This window comes from Lynx canadensis, chromosome E1 (assembly GCF_007474595.2).
Source record: "Lynx canadensis isolate LIC74 chromosome E1, mLynCan4.pri.v2, whole genome shotgun sequence".
In the NCBI taxonomy this organism is placed as follows: domain Eukaryota; kingdom Metazoa; phylum Chordata; class Mammalia; order Carnivora; family Felidae; genus Lynx; species Lynx canadensis.
The window spans coordinates 49,745,902-49,766,944 of NC_044316.2; the positions used below are offsets into that span (position 1 = coordinate 49,745,902).

The following is a 21,043-nucleotide window of genomic DNA, read 5'->3' on the forward strand; positions in this document are numbered from 1 at the left end:
TGATTCTGTCCATTTCCGATAGCTCTGTCACTTCTTTTACAGTTGCTACTTAATCCAAATATTCTTACTTGTTCCCAAAGAGGGCCTTTGGGGTTTTTTTGTGGGATCCCAAATCAGCCACAAAGTAATGGATACTGTGGTCTCTGAACTGAACATACATAACATAATGAAGCAGACTGTTCTTGTGACTTGGAAATACACTCCCCAATGTTTGCATGTTTTCCAAAATATATTATCAGAGGGCTTGGGATTTTTCAGGAAATCCAGTGAAAGTCTTCCATATTTCTCATTTGTTACAAATAACTCATCACTAGGACAAATACTTGAGAGGTCATTGCTAGAACTTGTGCTGTGAATTTTGTAGTATTTTCAGGATGGGACTCCTTAAGGTCCCTGCCTTATTAACTGACTCATCCTCAGAGCAGTAACCATAAATTTTTCCATGCGTTTCCATTCAGCGGATCCGGGCCACAGTAAATAGCCAGGAGCAGAAAAGGCTACTGATGGATTTGGATATTTCCATGAGGACAGTGGACTGTCCTTTCACAGTCACCTTTTATGGCGCACTCTTCCGGGAGGTAGGTGATCCGTCAATTCAAAATCTGAAGAGAACAGTAACTTAAAAGGAAGTTTCTCTAATTACATCAATGTGATGTATGGTCATGGTCCTCTTTCTTGTTTGACACATCTTCTTTTTTTTTTTTTTTTTAGGTTTATTTATTTAGTTAGAGGGAGAGAGAGCACATGCACATGAGTGTGGGAGGGACAGAGAGACAGAGAGAGAGAGAACCCCAAGCAGACTCCTTCCGCGAGAGCCCCACGTGGGCTCGATCTCACGAACCATGAGATCAGGACCTGAGCCGAAATCAAGAGTCTGAGCGTAACCGACTGAGCCACAAGGCGCCCCTGGCATGTCTCCCATAGACTGTTTTATATTTGTGCAACGATGACAATGCCCCGCCACAAAGTTGGCTTGAAATCGTAGTATTTTTAACTGTGTTTAGCCCTTTTGAAGATGCTGAGGCTCCCTTTCTCCTTTCTGTTTTGGTTTATTTTGGCAGAGTGGGCTATAGCAATTGTCCATAGGCTAATTTAGATAGATTTCGTAAAATCTGATATGTTCTAGTCTTTTGACCAGTGGATAAGCTTTATTTAGCCTGTCTATGTACCCTCGAGGCTTAAGCGTATCTCTTGGCTTTACCTTTGCTTTTATTTTACCGTGACACGGATTGTGATGCTTCAACTCACTCTTCTGACCAGCTTTTCGATTCTTGCCAGCGCTCCGTGTGGGAGATCAGACATGGAGGAGGCATGGAGACCTAAGTTCCTACAGGGCAGTAACAATAAAGGCTTATATTTCTGGGAATCTACTGTTTGTGGCTATTAGTACTGATGTATTTGTTTATTTAAAAGCTTTTTTAAAAATCTGAGTTGACACGCTATGTCACATTAGTTTCGGGCGTACGGCAGAGTGATTCAACCTCTCTGTGCATTATGCTGTGCTTACCATAAGTGCAGCTACCATCTGTCACCATACAACACTATTCTAATATCATTGGCCATATTCCCTGTCGTGTGCCTTTTATTCTCTTAAGTTTTTCATTCTATAACTGGTGTGGCTCTTGGTATTTAGGTCCTAGTCTCTATCAAGGAGTGGGTGATGGTATGTAATTCCTGCTTGGCCATCTGCTAGTTGACTCTTTGGAAACAAACTTGCTTCCTTGTAAGTTCCTTTGAGGTCTGGAAGGGAAATCGTCCATTTCCTCCAAAAACTCAAGTTAAAAAAAAAAAAAGAGTTCTTCCTGACAGGTGTTAACTGTTTCCTCTTTTTTCCTTTTCTCTCCTTACTAACCGTCTCTGAACCAATCGGTCTCCAGGGTGATGTTTGGATTTGCATGGAACTCATGGATACGTCGCTAGATAAGTTCTACAAACAAGTGATTGACAAAGGCCAAACAATTCCAGAGGACATCTTAGGGAAAATAGCAGTTTCTGTGAGTACATCATGAACCCTACTTACAAGGAGAATGTGAGAAGTCTAGACCTTAGGTGTCCCTGATTCCCTAGTATGAAGAAACGCTAGCTGGACTAGAACTTCCCTCCGATTCATGTCTGTTGAACGCACGAGTACATCTGTGGATGAGTAAATGAATGCTTTTCTTTCTGGGCACCATGTAGAAGATTCTACCACTGACCTGGTTGGTAAACTCTCAGTTAAAATGTCTCCACGCAACGCATTCATCTGCTGTGACCACGTTCCTGGTGGCTATATCCTGATATTAGTTTATTTTGATTTTCACTTGTAGATTTTTAAATATTTTCTTAGGGCTAATAGGGCATAGAAGGAAGCAGAAGAAAATGAAATGGAAAAAAAAAAAAAGGTTGCTCTCTTAATGGCTCATGAGGGTGGAGAGAAAAAATGTTGGAGACCAAATGAAACACCAGTTAGAGGAGGGAGACGCTGTGAGATCCGGTCCTCTCTGGTGGGTGGAGTCCAATTAGTGTAGCTTCCTCTGTGTTTTCCTGGATAGGGCCACCACTATTTGAGAATACCTCACCTTATGACGTTAAGCCAGGGATAATAAACCTGGGTATACTTAACATTCAGTTTCTTTCCAGTGATGGAGAAAAATCGATCTTGTGTTTCTCTTGCAGATTGTAAAGGCGTTAGAACATTTACACAGTAAGCTCTCTGTCATTCATCGAGGTAAGCATCCATGGTGTTGCTTTAGCTGTTCCTTTTATAAAATCTATTTCTTTCACCCAGATTTTTCTTCCCCCAATGGATGGAAGTGGAATTGAGTTAGGCAATAGAACTGAGGGGTTTTCCTTCCCAGATGAATAGCAAATCAGATAAGTAGCCGCTTTTTATCTTGTCTGAGGACATGCGAAGACATGGGCTTTTTATTACACCTAAATTGAATATAAAACACCTGCTACCAGACACAGCTCTGGGATTACCCTACTGAGAATTTTGGAGAAAAGGATGAAGATGCATCTCGTATTGGCTGGCACCTGGGAGCTTGTTAGAAAAGCAGAATCATGGGTCCCAAGACCACCTGAATCTCCATTTTTAACAAGATCCCCAGGAAATTTTTGCATACCTTAAAGTTGGAAGAGTTCTGGTATAAAGCACAGCTTTTTCAGACAACAGGAGGCAGGATAAAGTGAAAACATCGGTAGATTTGTCTCTTCTTCCTCTACCTCCTCTTTTTTCCTTCTGATTGATTGGCCTGCCATCTTTCATCCATCCATCCATCCACCCACCCATCCATCCATCCATCCGCCCGAGTATCAATCGTTCATCTTTCACGTATCCATTTATCACTTATACTCCTTTTTCTACCATTTATGCAGCACTATAATAGATACCCCAAGAGGTATCTGAGAACAAAACATATTCTTATTAAAATTCCATAAAGGGATTCTTGATAGGGAAATAAGACAAATATACAACAAATGCATGGAGAAAATAAACCACATTGCAAATATAGGAGTGCCAAATATGGAAGCAGTCTAGGTAGAATATAAAGCAAGGAAATGATTAGCACCGGGTGACTATAGTCAAAGAAAGCTACTTTGAAGATGCACTCAACCAAATCTGAGGAAAAATTAATGGAAAGTATGGATAGCTAGTAGGGTAGTGGGGTTTGGTAATTCTTATACTCTCTGAGTCTGAAAGTGATGCAAAATGCCTTACAGAGAGTGCCCGTTATTGCTGTTATTACTATCATTGATTGTTACTTTTAGAAATTGGAAAAATAGGAAGGAAGAGGAGGAGGAGGAGCAAGTGGGCAAGAATCCAGATGGACAGAAGAATGTGGATTACCCACAAACAGGAAACTTAATTTTTAAGGATTTATTTCAAAATTAGGAAGTATTTCGTTTGTATTAAAAATGTATAAGTGAAGTATAAAAAATAATAAAATGTGCATGTCCACTGTTCAGTGTAAGGGAAAACATTATAAAGGATAATTTTTAATGTTTTTAGAATAAGTCTGTTGATTACGTGTGCTTTGTGAAAAGCATCACAAAGGAAAAAAGTTGACCGTAATTTCTAAGTCCGTTATCCAGAGATAACGGTAATCTCTTTGGGGGTATGTTTTGTGGTCTGAAATTTCTGGATTTCTGATGAGTTTACACTATGTGACCTCTGACAAGCCCCTTGCAGAGGCTTCCATCAAAACTGGTTGCTTTGATCAGATTTGATATATCATTTTATTGCGGTCTGCCTTTTCATTCTGTGGTCTGTTTACTCCTACTGTTTTTTTTTTTTTTTTTAATGTTTTTATTTATTTTTGAGACAGAGAGAGACAGACCATGAGCAGGGGAGGGGCAGAGAAAGAGGGAGACACAGAATCTGAAGCAGGCTCCAGGCTCTGAGCTGTCAGCACAGAGCCCGACGCGGGGCTCGAACTCACAGACCATGAGATCATGACCTGAGCTGAAGTCGGCCGCTCAACCGACTGAGCCACCCAGGCGCCCCTTACTCCTACTCTTAATGTGCAATAGGTCATGATGAGCCGGGCTTTAAAAAAATGATTTTGTTGTCACAAGAACATTTAACATGAGACCTACACTCATGGCAAAGTTTTAGCATGCAATACAGTACTGTTCGTTACAGGGTCAATGTAGTACAGCCGATTTCTGGAACTTACTCATTTTGCATAATAGAGACTATGCCCAAGGAACTGGGCATTTGATTCACTAATAGCTTTTTAAGTTTTTACTACGTGTATGGGGGCAATAGATAGAGGCAACGGCCCTTTCCATCGGTGGGTTCGCAATCCTACGAGAGGGACAAAACATGAGATAGAAAAGTTGAAAGCAGGAAGGTCTATGAAGTGTGAGTCAGGGATGGCTGTTGACTTTTGTGTTGGGCCTCAGAGGGAAGGGAAGGGGAGGGGGAATGGAGATTTCAGGCCCCCTGGTGGTAGACACATGGATATTCAAAGCAGGCTGGGATCATGGGCTCCTGGTGCTTGCTTTTAGACGTCAAGCCTTCCAACGTGCTGATCAACACTCTGGGCCAAGTAAAGATGTGCGATTTTGGAATCAGTGGCTACCTTGTAGACTCGGTCGCTAAAACCATTGATGCCGGATGCAAACCGTACATGGCCGTAAGTATGCCAGCTGGGGGGGAGGCGGGGGGGAGGGGGCCTGCAATCTGGGAACGCAGACACAAGCAGACCATGCCAGGAAAAAGGAAATGGATGGCCACAGAGGGAAAATGGAAATGTGCTTACGGTGCAAGAAATAGTCTCCGTCTTATTTTTTTCTCAAATATTTTCTGTCTGTAATCCTTAGTTATTTGCTTCGTACGTACTATTATTTTTTAATAAAAAGCAAGTAAAAGAGGTATATCACTTGGAAAAAGAAAAACGTGTAAGTAATCCATACCGCCTACACAGATTTTTCACACTGTGTGGCGGGGGGGGGGGGGTGTTATCTTGTTTGCTGGGGACAGAACAGTGAACAGAATTTAAGTTACCCCAACCAGACAAGGAGGTTAGTCCTGAGAGAACCTCATGGCTGTGAAGATTCGTTGCCATTGGCAGAGACCTCGGGACCCCCTTTAACATGAAGGGGCTTCTGTGTTCTATTTGGAAATAGATTTGCCCTTGGGATTGAAAACCTTCCCATCAGTGCTGAGCTAATCTCAGGGAGTCTCTCAGGGACGCTTGCGCATTCTTAGTATTGAGTTCTGGAATGTTGGTGTTTTTAACGAGGAAAATTCTAGACTGGCAGAGTAGCTTCATAATGTGTACCTCCTATTTCTTCTTAAGGCGAAATTGAAATTAGTTTTGAATTGGGGGGGACTTTGCTCCATTATCGCCTCCGGGAACAGACTCCTGTAGAAGGCGGAAAATCCCACGGAGGCGTCAATATTTTTTGCAGTAGTGAATCTTCTTGGCCTGGGAGGCAGGTTAACAAGTTTAAAACAACTCACTTGGCAGCTGGTGACACCCCCACCCCTAGACACTTTGTGGAGCTAAGAATGTCATCTCATTTGTCTTTTCCCGTCTCCTTTCCAGCCCGAAAGAATAAACCCAGAGCTCAATCAGAAGGGATATAGTGTGAAGTCTGACATTTGGAGTCTGGGCATCACAATGGTAATGATCGCACTGGTCTGTGAGGTTCTGGGCACGAAGCTGAAATGGGGTGGGTTCTGAGACCGGAAGGCAAATGCCCTAAGTGTGGGTCCAGAAACCTCTGCTTTCGGCCTGAGATAGCAGGAGGTTCTAAGTGATGGTTGTCTGCAGTGTGGTGTCGTAGAAATAACCGCCCTGGGATTGAGCAAACCCAGTCTTTATTCCACCTCTAACCGGTCGTATGCCCTTGAGTAACCAATAGAGTCACATGGACGGTCTTATTATCCTCATCTGTACAATGAATCCTGACTACAGCTGCTCGTAGTTTTCCTTCTAGTTTAAAATTAGGGGCGCCTGGGTGGCTCAGTCGGTTAAGTGTCCACTTCGAGCCCCGCGTCGGGCTGTGTGCTGACAGCTTGGAGCCTGGAGCCTGCTTTGGATTCTGTGTCTCCCTCTCTCTCTGACCCTCCCCTATTCATGCTCTGTCTCTCTCTGTCTCAAAAATAAATAAACGTTAAAGTTAAATTATTTGGGGCACCTGGGACGCTCAGTCGGTTAAGCATCCGAGTCTTGGTTTTGGCTCAGGTCACGATCTCGCGGTTCGTGAGTTCGAGCCCTGCGTCGGGCTCTGTGCTGACAGTGCGGAGCCGGCTTTGGCTTCTCTCTCTTTCTCGCTTTCTGCCCCTCCCCTCCTGGCACTCTCTCTCTCCCCAAAATCAATAAATAAACATTAAAAAATATATTGAAAATTAAATTATTTTAATCGAGGCTCAAGCTTCTCAATGAGTGCTAATGTACGTGGAGCCTGACAGAGCTGAGTCACCCAGGACATAGGCTGTGCTTTCCAGAATAGGATTATGATAGAAGTCTTGGCCAGCGGGGTCATATATAGCCAAAGGGCATAGTAACACACAGGATAATCTCCTTAGGCGCAGTCCTAAAGTTATACAATTAGTGCTTTGTTTGTGACATTGGTGGTCATAAATTTTCAGTGTATCACCAAGGTCTGGAATTATCCACTGTGGGCCTGGCTCCTTTCCAGGCACAGCAGCTGATTAAATCCTGTGAGTTATTTCACATCCCTGCCCAGAAGACACGTGATAGTCTTGTCATGGCAAAGTGGCCTTACTCAAATCCAAAAAAAGACCCGTCATTTGGTCCTAGGGTTTGGTTTTGTTTTGTTTTGTTTCTTCTCCATTCCAGCAAGGGGCCTGCAGATGGCAGCAGATGTACACTCCGCCAAGGTCTCAGGGCGAGAATTCCATTTCAGACCAAACATTGGAAAACCTGGTTGCTTTACATCCCAAAGTTTAATACGGCTGGCTTGCAATTTTATTAAGTGTCACAGTGGCTTTTGCGGAGGACCCAGTGATAAATAGGCTTCATTGGCTGCCTCTAGTAACATCACGTTTGACGATCCCTAGCGCTAGGAATTGGGGACAAATAGAGAACATGTTGTTAGTTTATTTCTCCCCCAATTTTACTTGAACTTCACCTTTGGAGTTCCCGCTGACTCTTCTGGATCAGGACACAGCGGATTCCCTAAAGTAGCTCTATGTAAGCTGTTGTCCCCTTGTCTTTCTCTCCCCTCTAGATTGAGTTGGCGATCCTTCGGTTTCCCTATGACTCTTGGGGAACTCCCTTCCAACAGCTCAAACAGGTGGTAGAGGAGCCCTCACCACAGCTCCCGGGAGACAAGTTCACCGAAGAGTTTGTTGACTTTACCTCACAGTGGTAAGAGAGCCCCATCTGCCAAACGCCGGTGTTAAGGACAAAGAGGACTTCTCATGGACTTCCTCCATTGGTTTTAATCCATTCTGCATGCATTTCATTCCCAAAGCATTTATGGAGTGTGCCCTTGATGCTGGAGAAACAAAGATGCCTTTGTCCCAGTCCCCGCCCTCTTTGAAGTCAGAGCCAAGTAGTGGAGTCTCATCAGTCAGTACTTGTGGTTCAATATGGCACGTCCAGGGGTGGAGATCTGCATAGGGTATTCGGGGAACTCAGAGGAAAGGCATTAGGATGGATGGAGTTTTGGGAGGAGATAGATCCTGAGCTGAAGACGACGTGAGGGATTTTCCAAGGGGTGAGGGAAGTAGGGAAGGGAAAGGTATTCCAAGCAGAAAACATAGCATGCTTCATGTCACAAAAGTGAGAAACTCCTTTATGAGAGCTATAAGCTATCTGAGGTTGATTAGAGCGTTAAGAGAACAGTGGTCAGACCATTGGAGGATTAGAGCTGGGGAGTAGATTAGATGCAAAGAATTACTTTGGATGAGCAGGCAGTAGGGAGTTGGAGAGTGTGGCTTAATTACCTATACGTCTTGTAGAGTAGTTCTCGTGTCTTCTAGGCTGCCTTCTACACAGTACTTGTTAACGGGGGATATCCTTGCCTGTGAGGGTACAATGGACAGTACTGGGGGGTCTGAGGAGGGAATCCAATCCAAGTTGGAGAGGGAAGATGGAAGGAGTCGTGCTAACAATGTAAATTTTATTTTCCTGGAAATTGCCAGTGGGATTGAGGAAAGTGGGAGAGGGCATGGTTTTCTCCTCTCTGCCTGGTGACCAGACTGCCTGGTATAACCTCATCCTAAGGACCATTGCAAGTGCTCCTGGAAGAGGAGGAAAAGAACAGAAGGAAAGCACAAAATGGAGCTCGTTGATATGGGCATCCTATCTGCAGAAGCAGACAGTGACAAGCCCAGCTGTGACCCTGGGAGAGGAGTGACCCTGGCCGCTCCCTCTGAGGAAGGAGCTGGGCCTCTGGAGGCTGTTTCACAGCACAGCTCCTCAATGTTATCATTCCTTGGCCTCCACGCTCTTTGGAAGAAGCGTTCTGAATGCAGCTTTTATTGGGAAACACGATGAGACAAAGCAACCGTCTGTTGTTTGTGAAACTAAGGCCTCTTGGACTTCTGGTTAGCCCCGGTCCCCGTGTCACCCCTGGTCTTTGGCCCCGATGACGTATGAGGCCGGCCCACCGTTGCTCATTTTCGTTTGAGGTTTGGCTGAATGGCTAGAGAGGGGCTGAAGCAGTGGGCATGGGGTGTTGTTAGATGCCTCTTACTGGTACTTCCTCTGGGCTACTGAGGTGTATCCTCCTCTGAGCTTTCCTTGAGCAAATGTGCTGGATATGGTGGCATACTGGCCAGGTTGAGATGGGCCCATGGTCCTGCCTTCTGGATTCAAACATTTGTTTTTGTTGTCGTTGTTGTTGCTGTTTTTCTTTTTCCTTATCCCCAAACGTTGAAAGATCCCCGAGGAAAAGGGGGTGAGTCGCGTTGGATAGTTCAGACCAGTAGTTCTCAAGAGGAGCGGTAAAGGGAAAGCATCTTATCTAGGGAAAGCTTCTCAAACTATCCTCCCTATAACCTTTCGGCTGCCTGCCCCCCTTTCCCCAGGATTCTGGGTACTTTGGAAAACTTGGTAAGAACAAGGCTGATGTGAAAAGTTTAAGAAAGCTGAGCTGCCTTTTGAGAATCACCAGTGTAATGCAGTGGTTGTTAACGCTGGCTGTTCATTTATAAGACGCGAGAGAACTTTCAAATGTACTGTCTCTTAGGCATACGCGCAGACGTTCTGACTTCATTGGTTGGGGGAGGGTCCCGAATCTCAATAGTTTTCAAATGTTCAAATGTTCGAATCTTTCCACTATACAGCTGGGGTGAGGGCCCCTAATGTTGACCTGTGGTCTGTGGACCTGATTATCAACTGCTTCCTTTTCAGGAACCGTTTTTCTTCTATAATTTATTGAAAACAAATCATTCAATTGTTTTTTCTTTCACTAGAGTACTTTTTTTCCCTCTGATGTAGAATTTCCCCCTGAAGATTCAAAGCATTAAAGTTTTTTTTTTTTTTTTAATGGACATGTAAAAAATGAGAACCTTGAAATAATGCTTTCTAATTTGATTCAAAGCATTAAAGCTTTTTTTTTTTTTTTTTTTAATGGACATTTTAAAAATGAGAACCTTGAAATAATGCTTTCTAGTTTTAACAGGTGCACACACATACGGGGGCAATCCAGATACTTTATTATTGTGCTTTGTAGGGTGACCGCCCTGTGCCTACCCTACACTCCTAAAATCACTGCCAGTGGGGCGCCTGGATGGCGCAGTCGGTTAAGCGTCCGACTTCTGCCAGGTCACGATCTCGCGGTCCGTGAGTTCGAGCCCCGCGTCGGGCTCTGGGCTGATGGCTCAGAGCCTGGAGCCTGTTTCCGATTCTGTGTCTCCCTCTCTCTCTGCCCCTCCCCCGTTCATGCTCTGTCTCTCTCTGTCCCAAAAATAAATAAAAAACGTTGAAAAAAAAAATTAAAAAAAAAAAAAAAATCACTGCCAGTATCTTCCGGCTGACCTCTGAGGCCTCTGTTCCCCTCTCATTTTCTGTCAATTTTAGTCTCAGCTACCATAGTTCATTCATTTAAAAACTTTGAGCCATAGACATTTGCTAGCTTTCCTGGAACCATTAGCTCTGTTAATGCTGTTAATTCTGTGTCCTTTTACTCATATTCATGTCAGCCAGTCTGGCTTGCTTAAGGGGGTTACTAATATAAATATGTGTATATAATATGCATATATATATACTATTTATATACATATATATGTAATGCATAATACACTATATATGTATATGTATGTATGCAATAGAAACAAAACTTGAATCACTTGAACTTTGAAGTCTTCAAAGAAGAAGTTCCTCAAACCTTCAGTGTTGTTGTCCCTATAGAAGCTGATATTTAAGAATATCAGTTGTGTAAAATAGCGAGTCGTTTTTGTTGGTAGGAGAATTGGAAAGAAGAAGAGAATTAATTCTGAATTTTATGAGCATTCTTAATGATCCTCACTTGGATTTTCTTTAAGAGTATAGACCCTTCTGTTTCAGAATCCAGGTCAATAGTTTTTTGCCTTCCATAAACTACCAGTATATTTTCTTTGGTACCCCTTCAGTGTGAACATTATTTTGAGATCAACCAAGTTGGAAAAGTTGTCTAATGCTTCAAGAGACGGTGCTGATTTTTTTTCAAAAAGCTTTTATGAATGGCTTAGATCTTGCTGGAAGCCATTTCCTTTTCTACGTATTAGCTTACAGATACACACCTGCCCCCAGCAGCAAACTAGGTATTTCACTTGTTTTCTCACTGACAGTTTTAAATTTGATCTGGGGCTGAGTAGAAAGAATGTAGAGGTGATTTACGAGCACCCCCTTTCTATTTCTTGATGAAGAAAAGGATACAGCCTGAGTGTAAGTCCCTTTTATAGAAGTTTCTCTACTTCCCTATCTACACAGCTGTGTGTTGAGATACCTTTTCATGAAAGGACCCTTTTTGGAGAGACCTCCATGTGTGTTTTTGTATTTTAATGGCAGTGTCAGGCAACGATCCTTCACGACTTCTCAGAAAGCCCCAATTTTTGTGGTGAGTGGGGAAAGGGGCGTGAGATTTGGGAAGTAAAAAATTGATCCCGAATTTCGAGGTAGGTACACCTGGGATTTTATCTCCTACCTCTGTCTTTGGGCTAAATGCCACACTGGAAGAGAAAGGTTGCAAGGTTGCATTGTTCCTGGTTTAGGTCATCTGTCAGAGTATTTGTGATCTTTCCTGGGATTAATCCTAACTGAGCACTTGATGACATCCCAGTGCTGCTCTACACGGCACAGCTTCTAACAGGGGGTCATCTTGGCGGCCCCTCTCCTCTGATCACGGCTTGTGAGTTGACCGTGATCCTGGTCTGTGGCGTGAGTGTAGCTGAAAGTGCCACCAGGCTGTCACTGTCCCACCCAAAGTTACATTTAGAGCCCAGAGCCCCAGCCGATGTGTTTCTTGTGCAGTAGCCTCAGACACTCTGGGGAGTGGGAGGGTGGGGGCAGAAGGGTAGGAGAGGAGAGAAATTTAAAGCATTTGTTCTTTATGGACTTAAAGGAAAAACCAGTGGTGTCTTACACGCCGTTCCCTTCTGTCCTTCCTCTGAAATTGGACTACTGAATGACATTTCCTCCTCTTTTTTTCCCTACACATGGCTCTCTTGTCATAGGGTTGTTGTTTTTTTTTTTTAATTTTTTTTTCAACGTTTATTTATTTTTGGGACAGAGAGAGACAGAGCATGAACGGGGGAGGGGCAGAGAGAGAGGGAGACACAGCATCGGAAGCAGGCTCCAGGCTCCGAGCCATCAGCCCAGAGCCCGACGCGGGGCTCGAACTCCCGGACCGCGAGATCGTGACCTGGCCGAAGTCGGACGCTTAACCGACTGCGCCACCCAGGCGCCCCTGTCATAGGGTTTTTAAAGCTTTCCCGGAGTAGGTGATGCTGACCAGAAGGGCCTTGCTTGGGGATTCATAACACAGAAGTCCAATAGAAAAGCTTTACATCCCAGTCCCACAGAGGCTTAACAAATGAATATCCCGAAGGGAAAAAGGGAGCCGTAGCAGGCTTACGCTTTTCTCTATAGGCCTATTTAAGGGGCTCAGTGCCCAGCTGACCAGCCTGATGGCATGTTGGAGGAGACCCACCCAGACACTGAACTGTCTGACTCAGAGGGACTGGCATCAAACAGAGACGATCAAATATAGTTCCCGACTTGTTCAGGAAGAAGAGTAAATAGAGGCACCGGACATTTATTTCGCTTCTGACAAATGTATGGGCTTGAGAGGCGCAGCGTGTTTTTTATTCTGTGGGCGTACCGCACAGGCCTTCTTGGAAACCGTCAGAGGGCATTCAAATAGGCAGAAATCCTCTGGTCAGCACAGACGTCAAGCTAGCAGTTCTCAAGACGGCACGGAGGTGTTTTTTAGTGTCAGCTACGGTCAGGAGCGTGTGTTGTGGCCTTTGGAAGACGAATTAGAGCAGTTAGCTAATTGCACGCTTGAACATGACCAGCCACTTGAAAATTCGAAAGTCTGACTCCAATCCAAAAAGAAATTGGTGGGGCTTATTCTATACTGGATTTCAAGCACTTCCTATCGAACGTGGAAAATTTGCTCCCTCCCCCCAACCTGATCCTGAGTATTTTCCTATTCTTAGCCCATGTTTTGAAGTGCTCGGTTTAAAAGATGGAGACAATGTGTTTCATCAGTTACATTAATTCAGTAAACAGCCCTGGATTGCTACGTAAGTATTTTCCATGAATGCTCCACAGTAGTGCTATATTGCAGGAAATTGTGAGCCTTCTAATCACAGGTCAAGAAATAGCCTATTGGCCAGCAATCCCTGAGGCTTTAGGAATCCTAAACATTTATGATGCATCAGCTTGGGGTACGTTCCCCACATTTTCTTTATACAGACTAAAAGAAAGAAAAAAAAAATCTAGAGAACTTTGCTTAACCTGTTCCAGAAGTAAAAAGATAAACCATCCTTACTTACAATGACCTCTCCTTGGGGGCACCTGGGTGGCTCAGTTGGCTGAGCATCCCACTTTGGCTCAGGTCACGATCTCTAGGTTCATGAGTTCAAGCCCCCCATTGGGCTCGCTGCTGTCAGCGCAGAGCCTGCTTTGGATCCCTCTGTCCCCCCCCCCTCTCCCCATCCCCCACTCACGTTTTCTCTCTCTCTCTCTCTCTCTCTCAAAAAAAAAAAAAAAATTTCTCCTTAAAAAAAAAAGGAAGCATTTACATCTCTCTACCTGATGAGAAGATAGTCTTATTTCATTTTCTGCTAAATAGAACTTCAAAAATCAGCAACATCACAAAGATCTCTGGTTGGTAGAAGTGGCCATTGTTCTAACATTTGAGCAAGAAGCTTCCTTTCCTGTCATTCCCTTGGTTCACTTGCTGACCGGTGGAAGCTGGTGATGTGAAGGTGGCTGATGGTCCTCAGGGAGGATGTTAACAGAGTCCATGCAGAGTCCTGGCTGATGGCTGACTAATATTCCTGTCTAAGTAGAGACACCTGAAATCAAGCTGGTGACGAGCGAGCGTGGATTTAATGCTGCGTCTGTGCTTTTCATTGTTGCTTTTCGGAAGTTAGATTGTTCAGATTTGGGGGAAGACTTTCTGGTTTTTGATTGGCTTTGAGCGGTAGCCGAAAACCCAAGGCTTCTGTGCATTAGCCCTTTTGTTTTTTCACTATGGTCTGTGTGCAAATCAGCCACGCTCCTGGGATCACACTCCTCCTCCTGTGTTTCCATCTAGGTGAACGAGCTCTTGAACTTAGAAAGACAACTTCTGCTTCTGGGGTTCGGGGATAGAGACGTGGTAGTGTTGAGAATGTGTGCAAAGGACAGACAAGCCAGCTGGGGCTGCTTGTAAGTGAATTTCATTTCCGAGCAGGAGAGAGAAGGCAGCAGTGAGGAGGAATATCCTAGGACACGTAGCCCAAGGGTTTGCAGCCTCAGCCCTAATGACTTTTTGGACTGGATCAGTCTTCGTTGTGGGCAACCGTGCTGTGCATTATAGGATGTTTAACAATATCCTGGGCCACATCTAATATCTACCTATTAGATGCCAGTTGTATCAACCATAAAACGCCTCCAGAGGTTGCCAAGTATCCCCTAGAGGTCAAAATCACCTGCATTTGAGAACCAGCAGTAAAGCACTATAGAACCTCAGGATATAGATACGTAAGTATCTATAGAGATACAGAAGGATACATACATATCTATAGAGATCCAGAAGGATATAGATACAAGGTCATAAGTGAGTCCAAGGGTCCAAGGTCTCATTCATTTCACTCAGGCACACCTTCTCATATCGACCTGATTTTGACAGTTGATAATTCCTCTTTCTAATCCACTCTTATTTTTATCCTCAGTTGAGACGAAACTTTCTCCCATAGGTTGTCTGGTTACTGAGGTCACTAGGTCCTAGATCTGCCCTCAGTCCCAGGTTGAAACTTCTCTGCTCACATCTACTGTACCCTGTCTCAGGTTCCCTGGCTTCTACTCACAGCATTGCCTGGAATAAACTGGTAGGCTGTTTTAAGTTGTTTTGGTTCAAAAGCTTTCTCCTTCTCTCTCTCTCTCTCTTTTTCCCATTTCGTTTTGTTTTACACCACAGTTTCTCAAAGCGTCTCAGTGACTTCACTCTCTTATGGCTCTGTCCCTCCACCCCCCGCCTCCCCCCCAGACCCCCCCCCCCCCCGCCCCCGTTGTTATTAGCCTTTGGGGGAGGAGCAGAGCTCATGTCACACACATAAGCTCCCATCTGCTCAAAATGATCCATTAGCACAAATCCCAGCTACCTGCTGATCAGTCACATTTTGGTTACTTCGATGCCAGGCTAAGTTTCCTTTCCATTCATGTATGATTTTGTGCCCCCGTGGGCAGAGGAGTCTGTAGGTTGCCTTGCAAACCACAGTCTCCAGAATCCTCCTTTTCTTCATTCTGTAACCTGGGATTCCAACTCCAAAATAAACTGCTTATTTTCTTTTTTTCTATTTTAAGGCCATGGGTGGATACAGGGGTGGGTTGAGGATAGAGGGGAAGGGTTGGTCTCACTGCAGTAAGAAGTTACTGTTGTTGTTACTGTTGCCTCCGGTATCACATGTGATTAAGACATTTGTGTATATGTGCAGTTGTATATACAGAATGGGAGCCAGTGGACAATCGTGCATGGCCACAGAGAATTTCTAAGAAGAAAAACTGCTTAGGCACTGACTGAGGGTGTTTTCTCTTTCATTAGCTAGGAGGTTGTAGACAAGTAGCCTTACTTTAGACATTTCATGGAGGTATTGCTTCTATCTTAGGTGGGTTCGGTTAGGAATATATAAAAGCAAATGATACATTCAAGGGAACCAGAAGCCAGGAGAACCAGGCATTGAAGAGAGTGAAGAGATAACAGATGTAATGTAAGAAACACCTGCCAATTTCTTTCCTGGGGGGAGGGGTGAGGGAAAGCTCTTTTGAAGGAAAGTAGATTTGTAATTTGGAATATAATGGCTGTAGATCAGGAGAGCTAGTTTGTACGTTGTTGGTAAAGTATCAAAAGGATACTTTTTGAAAGTACCAAAGGATGCAGCACACACACACACACACACACACACACACACACACACACCTCTTCTTCCTGTTAAGGTACACCGAGAGTGATTTAAAACCTAATTTTAAAGGTGTAACAAAAGGGGGAAGTCAAGACAAGAGATTTATGTGTTCAATACATTTTAAAGCTGGCTACGTTTAGTCTTCTGCAGGTTCTGACGTCCTAGGCTAGTGAAAATACAGATGGTTCCTAGGTTTTAATGTGATTAATTTTTTTCTTTAAGCTTGAAGAAGAATTCCAAAGAACGGCCAACATATCCAGAACTTATGGTACGTATGGTTCCCAGCGTAAACCTGTCCTGACCAACAGCTAGTAAAGGTAGAGTGACTAAGACCCAAATTATAATCAAACAACCTTGTTGGAGGAGCTGGTTCATTGACATGGAAGTGAATTCGAGAAAACAAGAGTCGAGTCCTTTGTGCTTCCTAAACCCTTCTTTAGCGTGACCTGGGGCGGGTCGCCTTGCTTTGTAATTTTTTCCACATTGGTAAACTGGTTATCATATACACTAGATGCCTATAAAAATTTATATTTTCAAGTTCTTATGATATCAAGAGCCACCACTTATAAATGAAGGAAAGCATGATTTAAAGGATTTCTGTAATGAGGCGAAAAAGTGCTGAACAACTCATCAGGTTTTGATAACATATTCGGGATGAATTCTTTTCGGTGAGTGTTTAGGGGGGATAGACTGTTTTCTCCTTCTGGTTTTCACCAAGCCTTCTTAGTTTCCATTGCCCTACCTCTGCATTCACAGCTTACCATTTGCACAAACTATGAAAAGAAGGGGTGAGAATAGGATCTCAGAATTTTTGTCTAAAAATAGATTCTCTGAAATTGTGGTAACTCCCAAGTTTGAGCTAATGACACATGGTTCTTTAGCATAGATGGTGAGCACCTAAACTTGGGAACGTTTATCTAATTGTATGTTCAAACACACCTGGGGGGGGGGATGATTAGATTCTGACTATTTGCTAATTTGCATTAACCATTCCCTAGATTTATTTCAAGTTTCAAGGTTTTAATTTTAGCGGGGGAAGGAAGTTTTGTTTGGTAGAAATAAGAGCAAACATTGACATCATTTCTTTTTCTTTTTAATTTTTATTTTATTTCTGAGAGGGAGACACACACACAGAGTGCAAGCGGGGGGTGAGGGTGCAGAGAGAGAGGGAGACACAGAATCTGGAGGAGGCTCCAGGCGCTGAGCTGTCAGCACAGAGCCCGACGCAGGGCTCGGACTCACGAACCGCAAGATCATGACCTGAGCCGAAGTCGGACGCTTCGCCGACTGAGCCACCCAGGCCCCCCTGCCATTTGTATATCTTCTTTGGAAAAATGTCTTCTCAGGTCCTTTGCCCATTTAAAAAAAAAAAAAAAAATCAGATTTTTTTTTTTTTTTTGCGATTGAGTGGTATGAGTTTTTAAGATATATTTTGAATATTATCCACTTATCAGGTATGTGGTTTGCAAATATCTTCTCCCATTGTGTGGGTTGCCATTTCCTTCCATTGGCTGTTTCTTTTGCTGCGCAGAAGGTTTTGGTTTGAAGTAGTCCCACGAGGTTTTTGCCAACAAGTACACGAAGAGATGCTCGTCATCACTGGTCACCGGGGAAATGCCAATCCAAACTACACCTGTTAGAATGACTGTTACCAAAAAGATAAGAAACAACAAGTGTTGGTGAGGTGGTAGAGAAAAGAGAACCCTGGTATACTGTTGCTGGGAATGCAGATTAATACAGCCAGTATGGAGAGCAGTGTGGGCGTTCCTCAAAAAAAGAAAAATAGAAACATCGTATGATCGAGACATCTCACTTCTGGGTGTAATGTGTCAGGCAAAGGAATCACTATCTTGAGGAAGCACCTGGATCCACATGTTCACTGCAGCATTATTTACAGTAGCAAAAGGCAGAGAAACAATGTAAATGCCCATCAGTGCACGAATGGATAAAGAACACACGAGGGGCGCCTAGGTGGCTCAGTCGGTTGGGCATCCGACTTCAGCTCAGGTCATGATCTCATGGTTCGTGGGTTCCAGCCCGCCTCGGGCTCTGTGCTGACAGCTCAGAGCCTGGCACCTGCTTCAGATTCTGTGTCTTCCTGTCTCTGCCCCTCACCCACTTGTGTATGCGCCCGCACCCTCTCCCTCTCTCTCTCTCTCTCTCTCTCTCAAATAAATAAACGTTAAAAAAAGAAAAGAACACTTGTTACACACACATACACATGCAATGGAATATTATTCAGCCTTAAAAAAATTCTGCTGTTTGTGGCAACATGGATGGAATGTGCATAGCACCGTTAATAGTTAATAGCATAGTTAATGATATTGTGTTGCATACTTGAAAGTTGCTAGGAGACTAGATCTTAAAGGTTCTCATCACACAAAAAAAGAATGCTAACTGTGTGAGGTGATGGATGGTATTATCGTGGTGATTATTTCATAATATATAAATATGTACCAAATCGCCACATTGTATACTTAAACTCACACGATGCTATAAGCCAATTCTATTTCAGTAAAGTTGGAAAAAAGGAAAGAAACAGTATAGCTTGGAGATGTCAAGCCAGAAAGACTTACAGAGAGCCAATCCACACAATAGGTGATGGTCACAGCCAATCACGTGGATTTTCAGCTCTGTTGGTTAAAATTTGATTTCAGTCTGAACCATTCTCCGATTGAGGGACCATAAAAGAACCCTGGGGAGAGTTCCAGAATAGAAAAGGTGGTCTCCTCGGGGCAGCAATTGTCCCCTATAAAAAGGCATCCCCTGGGACTTAGCATTCTGTTGGCTGTATTCAACTGTGACCCACAGTGGAGGGAGGAAAGAGGATGCGTAATTGCTTGAGAAAACTTAGCATACCACCTGTTTGGGCTGGACATTTCCTCTCTGGCTATATTTTTAATAGCCCGTCGGGGGCCTTTTCAGTCCTGGCTACCCTTTTTGGATATACTTATGCAACCTCCAGAGCATTTTAAAATTAATTTCACATAAAGTGCAATGGACATGGGGTGATTTCTGGGGTGTCTTATGAAGCCTGTACTCCTATTTTAAAGTTGTCTTGTTTGTCCCTATTTTCAGAAGGAGAAGAGCACTTTCTATATATTTCTGCCTGTTTAAAATGCAGAACATTTTTTTCCCTTCCGAGGGGCCTCTTATCAGAGGTTTCAGTGAAACACATTTGGGAAAAAAAATGCTGAGTTCTAGCTTCGTATACATGAGCGAGTGATGTTGAATTCCACCTTTCCATTATGTTCTAATGCTGTGGTCTTTTATGGTCTACGTATTAATGTTATAAGGTCATGTGCCCCCCCCCCCCCCCCAGTTCTTTTTATGGCATTTGCCTTTGTGACTGGAAATGGATTTGCCTTTTAAGGCTGTAACTGCTCCCTGCTTTCCTGTGGAATTGAGGTTTTTAAGTGGAAAATCTGAGTCCAAACTCTTTGACTTTAGCATTGGGAAAACACATGCTGAGAGACTATTGTTTACATTGTAGGAGTTGGTGAAGAAAGGGGAAGAAAGTCCTTTTTCCAGGTGAAGGACAGTATAATTAAGGCGCCAACCCAGACATGTACCCCTTATAGAAATCTCACATGTTTTTCCCCTAACTGGGATGGAGGGTGTACATGCTTCACCATCATCTCCTTGTTCTCTCAAACTCCCACTGAGGGACATGACTCAGTAGGGTTTGTTCCTCTAGAGTGGGGACCAGCCAACTTGCTCTGTAAAGGGTTAGATAGGAAATGTTTCCGGCTTTGTGGGCTGCTGTTCAACTCCGTTGTTTTAGCGTGAGAGCAGCTCTATCCAATATGTAAACAGATGGTGTGGCTGTGTTCCCATACACCTTTACTTCACGAGTCGGCAGTGGGCTAGATTTGGCCCCTGGAACATTGATTGTTGACCCCCCAATCCCAGATGATAACCACCAGAAATGATAATCAGGTGATGCAGATGATTGCCCAGGGAGGTGATTATGTTCTTTGAATATCCTGGGAAGTTCTAGATTGAATCAAAGTGCTGAGCAAGGATGATTGAACCCATAGGAAATGATAGTCATGAGGGACGAGGTGTTGTGTAGAAGAGATATGGTGACCATTGGTGACTGCGGCTCACCCCAGTGCTCCTGGCAGTGTGTTCTCGGATCTCCGTGTTTTCTCCAGGCACAACCATTGGCAATGTCCTCCCTTGCTGTAGCTGGCTCCTTTTTAGAAAAACGCAGCCTGGGGAGAGGAATCCATGATGCCTCATTTGCTCATCTCCGAGCTGCTGGCCTTGCTATTCCTAGTCTATTGCTTATAGAAGGGACTGGCTTCTCTCCCAACCTTTTACAGCCTCAAAACCCACACAAGAAGGCAAGTCACACTTTCCATTTTGACATGCCGGCCTGTCCTCCCCTCCCCCTGTCCTCTGACTCTCACAGCATTTTCCCAGCCCGGGAATGCTAAAAGATGCCTGAGGACTCTTTTTCTTAAAGACGTCGGTTTAGGTCATTCGATTCATTCACAGACTAAGGCTACCCTCACTGAGCTAACCACCAGAGCAGAACCAGAGGCAAAATAGGGCTGGCAGGCATCAGCAGTAGTCATGGACACAATCTGAGGTTTGACATGTCCTGTTTTGATAGTAAAAACTTTTAAGTACACTAAGAGATCGTGAAATGTCAGAGGATGTGGGAAAGCTAATAAGCATGATGGTAAAGCCCTTGGTAAGTGTGCTGCATAAGTGGTTAGTAATCGGAAGTAACTGTGCTATTTATTTGGGTAAGGAGCTCAGGACGCAGGACCCGGCATCTAGAACTTCGGTTAATATGGTGGGGGTAAGGCTCTGAGCCAACACGCAACCTGTATCTTCTAGATGCGCAAAAGCAGAAAGCCTCTTTTCCATGTTTTGAGTCACGATACTGACCAGCGACCACCTACCTTCTTTGGGGTTTCATTCCTTTGTTCTCTTCCCATTTGCATGGCTTCCTAAACCTTCAATGGGCGG

General features: G+C 43.9%; 1 protein-coding gene across 1 annotated transcript in view; it reads left to right on the forward strand.

Moving 5' to 3' along the window:
• MAP2K6 (mitogen-activated protein kinase kinase 6) overlaps positions 1-21,043 on the forward strand; it is a 52,330-nt gene that overhangs the window by 19,383 nt on the left and 11,904 nt on the right. The window contains exons 6-12 of the mRNA XM_032591100.1: positions 459-578; positions 1,878-1,994; positions 2,656-2,707; positions 4,993-5,120; positions 6,036-6,113; positions 7,687-7,826; positions 16,283-16,328. Coding sequence (XP_032446991.1) covers positions 459-578; positions 1,878-1,994; positions 2,656-2,707; positions 4,993-5,120; positions 6,036-6,113; positions 7,687-7,826; positions 16,283-16,328 — 681 coding nt within the window. The remainder of the gene's footprint in view (positions 1-458; positions 579-1,877; positions 1,995-2,655; positions 2,708-4,992; positions 5,121-6,035; positions 6,114-7,686; positions 7,827-16,282; positions 16,329-21,043) is intronic.